The sequence below is a fragment of the Bactrocera neohumeralis genome, unplaced genomic scaffold (assembly GCF_024586455.1).
Source record: "Bactrocera neohumeralis isolate Rockhampton unplaced genomic scaffold, APGP_CSIRO_Bneo_wtdbg2-racon-allhic-juicebox.fasta_v2 cluster09, whole genome shotgun sequence".
Taxonomy (NCBI): domain Eukaryota; kingdom Metazoa; phylum Arthropoda; class Insecta; order Diptera; family Tephritidae; genus Bactrocera; species Bactrocera neohumeralis.
The window spans coordinates 32325825-32333507 of record NW_026089622.1 but is presented as its reverse complement, the minus strand read 5'-3'; the positions used below and the strand labels follow the sequence as shown (position 1 = coordinate 32333507).

General features: G+C 37.8%; 1 protein-coding gene across 1 annotated transcript; it reads left to right on the top strand.

Moving 5' to 3' along the window:
• Positions 1–2629: 2629 nt before the first annotated feature.
• Positions 2630–7086, top strand: LOC126764125 (uncharacterized). Its single transcript, XM_050481925.1, has 2 exons — positions 2630–3895; positions 3967–7086. Exon 2 carries the CDS (start codon positions 5397–5399, stop codon positions 6327–6329), a length of 933 nt encoding a protein of 310 aa, XP_050337882.1. The 5' UTR covers positions 2630–3895; positions 3967–5396; the 3' UTR covers positions 6330–7086.
• The last annotated feature ends 597 nt before the right edge of the window (positions 7087–7683 follow it).

Here is a 7683-nt window from a genome sequence, read left to right as displayed (position 1 = left end):
ACCAACTGCAGAGCATGACCTTGGCGCCGTGAATGTTCGGTTTTGCCATCGACGTGGAGGGGTGTCCAGGCTTTCCCCATGACTTTCTTCGCTTAAGATTATCGTAGTGGACCCATTTTTGGTCGCCAGTTACAATGCGATGTAAAAATCCTTTTCGGTTGTACCTTTGAAGCAGCTGTTCACATGCAAAGAAGCGCCGCTCGGCATCGTAAAAAACCCAGTTTCCTTGTTTCTGAATCATCCCCATGGCTTTGAGGCGTTTTGATAGGGCTTGCTGTGTCACTTGCAACGATTCGGCCAATTCTTCTTGGGTTTGAAACGCATCTTGGTCGAGTAATGCTTCCAATTCGACTTCATAATTCATAAACCACTCTTAAAACGATGAAACCATTCGCGACATGTTCTTTCACTTAGGACAGCCTCGCCGTACGTATCCGAAAGCATTCGATGAGCCTCAGCCGCACTTTTCTTGGAATTAAAAAAGAAAAGAAAAATTTCCCGCAAATGTCGAGAATTCGTCTCAAAAAGTGACATTTTCAGTTGAGAATAAGTTTGGGATGCAAACAGATCCCTACAACCATTTTGTTGGGTTAGTGTTGACACAAATGTTCAAGATCGATAAAAAACGATTTAATCGACCAGTGCTTGACCCTAGAGACATCTATTGGAAAACGGCGGAAGCTAAGTTGTAGACCTATAATATACTTGCACATAATTTAATTAGCAATATAAAACTGCTTACCTCTGATGCAGTAAACGCAAAGGAGTAGGCAGACTGCAAGCGACATCTGTCAAAAATATCAAAAATCGGCCAATTTTGAGCAGTGTTACCTATTAAAATTTGGTAAACTCAGCTAAATGCACAAAATTCTTGAGCATTACAGATTTGCATTAACATGGGTCAAATGCGCAAGTAAATGTAAATTAAGCCCGCTAATGCAACTTAGTGCTGTCGTCTGTCAGGGCTATAAATAAAGTAAAATGGAAACAATACTCTATATTTATGTACAATCACAAAACTAAACACGACACAACCGGACAAACTCCTGCTCACATATTTCTTTACGCCGGACAACCAATCATAGATACACAACAAAACAAAGAAACTAAAACCAGGAATAATGGGATGCCCAACTTATTCCAGTGTGAGAGCGCCTCAAAATAAGCGTTTTTTATAACATTTTCCATTATGGCCAGATCGAACAAAATAACAATTTTTGGGCATTTATTAACCCAATACCCAACATTTAGTACGAATATAAATTACTAAATAGTGGTTATTTATTATATGGAGAAACTATTTAAATCCTTTTAAAGAATATTATAACAACTGACTTTTGTCCTTTTAATACCCAATAATAGGATTTAAGGTTGTTAGCTCTCAATTATTAAAAGTTTTTAATAATTTTTAATTGAAAATAATACTATGATGTTTCAAATTACAAAACATTTCATCAAATTCCTTTAAATTTCACAAATTTATTTAATTTTCATTGTTTTGCATTTTTGATAAGGGGTCTTGAACGATGCAACAAATCCCTCCGTTTATATATTTTTTTGGTAAGATTTCAATCTGGCCATCGCTCGTTTCCAATTGCTAAACGTCAAAACCTCCCCAATCCAGTCAACTGTCAAAGTTTAGGTGGTTTTGACGTTTAGCAATTGTTCTCTCACTTCCAGTGAGAGAGGAGTTGGGCATCCCATTATTCCTGACTAAAACTAAATAGATAAATAAAAACAGAAGGGAATACGAAGTCGACACCAGATATAGAAAAGGACAATTACAAAAAGGCATATTAGAAAACCCATTTAAATTAACACAAAATGTCGAACAAACTGACGAAGATCATTACAAAATTACTGACAGAAATAGAGAAACACATTATTACAAGACCCAATTCAAAAAACAAAAAAAGATTAATTATATTCCCATCCCACAGGATTCTGGTTTATCATAAAACTTATCCTTACTTTCATAAAATCATGCCAAGCCCAACAGATCCAAATCAACAACATCGATACGGATCATGGATACCTCTTATTCATTGATAAATCAATACAAATTCCATCAGAATATGAACGTCATTGCCCCCGCATCAACCTTACTGATATAGAAAACCTAACCCACTATTTCAGTACTAAAGCAGATAATTATACTAATATCCCACAAATTAAGCTTTTACACAATAAAATGTTAAGGGAACTTAACGGAATAAATTTGCATGGTGAAATAGTCTGAAACAAGGATTGATTAACTTAGTAGGATCCGCATTTAAATACTTATTTGGAACACTAGATAATAATGACCAAATGAAAATTCAAAATCAATTAGAATCAGTAGCAACAAACTCAATCAGTTTACATGAAATAGATGAAATAATTCAGTTAATTAACAACTATATTCAAAAGATTAAAGATTTTGAAGATAAACGTGGTAACAGAGAGCAGTTTATGTACGAACTAATTCAATTTACGGAATACATAGAAGATATTGCAAAGAGAATACAACTTTCTCGACTAGGACTCTTCAACGCAAAATTACTTAATAATGACAAGTTAGAAAACGTAGATAACTAGTAGTAATATTTTGTTAACTAAAACATCTACTTGGATTAATACCAATCAAATACTTATCATATCTCATATCCCTATTAAACAAAATAGGGTAGTAGGGGGAGCATTCGCCACTGGGCCACATTCGCCACCCACGGTTATCTCTAAACTCAGTATAGCAATCGAACTTGAATTATCGATAATGTTTGCTTCATCTGACCACCTCTTGTTTAACTTACTTTGGAAATTGAAGTTTGCAAGTGATTGTAAACAGTCGCGTTTATTCCGTTTTTTGTGTTGCAGTGGAAAGTTTTTAAAGTACGTATATTTTGTAATAACATTGTCAATTAAGGTGTTCAGTAAAAGATTTTCATAAGTGTGATACCGACTATATTGCTTTTAGTAAAAATACAAAAAAGGTTTTGATAAAGTGCTGGAGAGTGTAAAAACAAAGTGAGTTTTGAAGCATGCCTGCACCTGGGGCACATCCGCCACACTACAGGTGGGGTTGTTTCGCCTGCATATGTGCCCCATGGGGTAAATTCACCACAGGCATATGTACCATGATGGGATAAATTTACCATACCCCATCTGGAAAATGAGCACATGAGTAGACATATTAAAACGTGGGAAATATTTTATAAACTGATAAGCGCATTTTGGTACTTGTATCTACATTTTCCACATAGGTTGTTATTAGCACCATGGTTCGAAACTATAAAAAAAAGACAGACCGAAGTGATTTGGATGAGAAAAAAGGTAAACTTGCAATCAAGGATGTTCTTTCAAAGAAATTCAATATAAGTGAATCTGCGCGAACCTATGGCTTCAAACGCACTACGTCACCAGACCGACTAGCGAAGATAAATAAAGAAAGAGCTAAACCACTTGATGATTCCGGGCAATCCTCTTACGATGAGACATTTTTGTTCTCTTCGAAATATAGCTCAAAGCAGATATTTTCAAAAAAAAATGGAAAATGTAATAGCAGAATACTTCAAAGTATGTTCAAACCTCCAACATGGATTCACGTACAGCGCTGCACGGAAGTTCGTTTTTGATTATGCTGAAATGAATGAAACTAAAATCCTTTTATCCTGGACAAATAATATAATAGCAAGAGTTGATTGAATGCAAGGCTTCATGAAAGGACACAGTGACTTAAGTTTGAGAAAACCAGAAAACACCAGCCATGCGCGTTCTATGTCTTTTACCAAAGCAGCTGTTATGGCATTTTTTGACAATGTGCACATTCTGTGTAGTAAATTTTCGTTTGCTCCTGTCGACATTTATAATCTTGATGAAACAGGAATAACAACTATGTATTATGCCTCCTCCAAAGGTATTTTAGCACGTTTTCTTTACCTTTTTGCATTTGTACATACATTTTGTGAGAACTAAATATCTATACAGAATTTAGCCCACACAACCCATAAAGGCACACCCTATTGTTCACAACACAACGGGAAAACCACGCCATTTCTAGAAACACAAGAAGATTGAGAAACCAGACTTGCAGATGAAATGACAACAACAACGCATACGCAGCTGTAAAACCACGCCACGCAAGCAATACAACGGGATACCACGGAGACGGAGAAATCAGACAAGCAGACAAAACAACAACAAGCATGCATACGCAGCGGTAAAACCACGCCACTGCCAGCAACATACGCCGTCCCAGCAACACACGCCATCCCAACGCAACATGTTGCGAATGTTTTAGCACGCAGCACAGGCTTGCTGGGGAGTTAGGTGATCGATGAGCAGTCAGTCAGCACGGGACTGTGACAGCGTACGCACGTTTGGCATCAGACTACGCAGTGAGTTTATCCTCTAGCTAGTCTTGGTACCCTGACTTGTGAACGCCGTCTGTTAAGGGTGAGCTTGGTAGTGAGTTTATCCTCTGACCAACTCAACCTTTAACATCGCGGTCGCTAACGAAGTCTTCCGTGATCCGGGATCTTTACGCGGCAAAGTAATTAAAAGGACCTCTCCATCGTAGCAGAGGAGCGTAAACGGGTATAACAGTGCAGCGTTATTGAAGCCTACACGAGCGTCGGCAGAAGTAGCCGGACGTAGTCGTCGTAGCACGCGAGCGTCAACGTATAAGCCAGGACATCGTCATCGAAGTTTACAGGAGCGCTGGCAGAAATAGCCGGGCGCAGTCGTCGTAACAGAGGAGTGTCAACGTGTACGCAAGGAAGGCGACACGGGAGCGTCAACGTACATCAGAGGATAGTGTCAGCGAAGCCAACGCCAGCGCCGGCAGAAGTAGCCGCGTGTGATCGTCGCGGTACAGAGCAGTAAGTCGTCTAGCGCCCAGAAGCGCAACAGAGCGGGAAACGGTATTGCCCTAACGGGCCACACAGAACCGTTACCCTGACAGCGTCGTCCTCGAGCGACGACAGTACAACGCAGAAGACAATTCTGTAACATAGATTAATATATGTATTTTATATTTTACATATTAACATAAGTTGAATGAAATAAAGTACGATTCGCAGAGGAGCCCCAGTATCTACAAATTTATTGTAACGAACCCTGGACACGGCGAGTATACCTCAGCAATTCATACTTGTAAGAAGCAGGGGCAGAAAAAAGCTTCGTTACAATCTTTAACCTAACCTAATGGTTTTTTCCTAGGTGATTTCGACGAAAGGAAAGCGTACTGTGTCTCAGGTGGCGTCCGCGGAAAGAGGTTCTTTAGTTACCATGGTGGGCATAATAAATGCTACTGGAAATGCACTTCCACCAGTATACGTTTTTCCGTGAGTTAAGTACAAAGATCACTTTGTTAATGGTGGTCCCAACGGCTGCGTATTGCTGCTAAAAGTGGGTGGATGTCAACGGACGGCTTCTGTGAAGTTCTGGTTCATGTTCAAAAAAACACCCGATGTTCCTTAGAAAGACCGATTTTGCTTTTTTTGGACAATCATGTTTCGCACTGCAGCTTGGCTGCTATAATGTTTTGCAGGGAGAATGGCATCCACATGATAAGCTTCCCACCGCTTTCGTCGCACAAGTTACAGCCCTTGGACATATCGGTATTTGGACCATTTAAAAAACATTTGGCCACGTCATATAGTGATTTCCTTTTATCCAATCCTGGACGAGCTATTACGATTTACGATATACCTCAACTTTCGAAAATTCCTTTTCAAAAGGCATTCGTCTCTGAAAACATATGCAAAGGTTTTTCCACAGTTGGAATAAGTCCATTTAACAGACAAGCAATTCCTGAGGCAGACTTCATTAGCGTAGATGTCGAACATCAAACTGCTGATATTGACTTTGCATTAGAATTAGTTACAAACCAAAACAATGTTTCAATTGAGCCTGCTACTCCTTGCAAATCTTCACCCATACCATCTGTTGGCAAAACTCCAGAGCAAGTTCGCCCTATTCCCAGAATAATCAAACCTTTTAACTCTTCGAAGTCAAGGAAAGGTTCATCTAAAATTCTTAGATCTACACCTTCCAAGAAAGAAAAGGAGAAAATTAAATCAGGGAAGGTGCTGCCACGAAAAACTACCAAAAAGTCCTTGACTTTTAAAAAACGAGTATCCTCGGATGAATCAACAGATGATGATTCCTTAGTTAAAAGTTTTGCAGATACCGATAAATCTATTGGATCGTTCTTTGACTCCGAGAGCTTGGATTTGAATAATTACGTTCTCGTGTGGTTTGAAGGTCCACAAGATCAGTTTTACGTTGACCGCATAGTACGCAAGTTCGAAAGTTCTCTTGAATCCAACCTATTGTTAAAGACGTAACGTTTGTACCGAGAGCAGATATTGTATTGAAGCTTTCTGAGCCCATCCATCCACCTGGAACTTCTCGAGCGTCGGCAACATATATATTTGAATCAGATTTAAGGGGCTATACCAGTGTGACACTTTCAAAAAAAAAATTTTTTTTTTTTGCTTTTTTCGATAGCTTATATATTCAAAAATATCCTGTGAAATCGGCGAGGTCGTATTTTAAATAGTTTTTGAATGGCAGCGTTCTAAATAGCGACCGCTCAGAGGTGCAAACATATATAAGTGAAACTTTAAACGCGTTTTTCTCGAAACGACATTTTTCAAATTTGCTGACATTATAACTCAACGAGAAATTAACCGATCGACTTCAAATTAAAACTGGATATAGTTGAATACATTTGCTATACAATAGACTACGATCTTTTTGATTGGCTGAAAATTGTCAATTTGGCATTAAAAAAACGAGAATTTTTTTCGTAAAAAACGATTTTTTTTTTCAAAATGGCGCCATTTTCTTAATTTTTGATATTTTTCAAAGATCGTAGTCCATTGTATAGAAAATATATTTAAGTTTAATAAACATTTTGAATTTTTTTGTTTCAGCTACTCAATCGACCGGAATCATGCCAGCAGTTGAGGCACTTTTTTTTTTTGGCACTTCCGCAGACAGCACATTACTCCGTTATTTTTCAATATTTTTGTAAAATTTTTTTTTTTAATATAGCTAAAAATATACTTTATTACGTCCATAGAACGTCGAAACATTCAATCTAGTACTTTCTTTTAAAAAAATTTACGAAAATCGCCTAATTTTTCATGCGTCACACTGGTATAGCCCCTTAATAGAATATAATGTTAGGTAAAGTTGACAAGAGCTATAATTTATAATTTTTCAATAAGAGCCGTTGTTAATCTCTGAAAATAAATCAATAACATTCAAAGAAACAATAAAGAAGCAGTTATTAAATGTTTTTTTACACCGTGGCGTTTGTACCCCATCCCCTTGGCGCATCTGCCCCATTGGTGGGGCGGTTTCACCAATTTGGGAAGTTTGAAAATGTGTTGAAAAAAATATAGAATAATTAAAAACAACCGGTAAGGGAAGATAAGGAAAAGAAGCCCAAAAATGTAGGTTTACATTTACTTGATTATTTATGAAAAGATACTTATTTCAAAGAATAAAACAAGGTCTACAACCAAGATTACGAAGAAATTAACGATGAATGTATTAAAAATATTATAAGAACTAACCCGATTGTTATTTTTCATTCGGGGTGTTTCTTTACGTGGTGGGTCCCAAACCCAACGCACAACCCTATGTAAGGGGTATTTCGCCTTCTCCCTTTAGCTCGCCTTCTAAGAGATG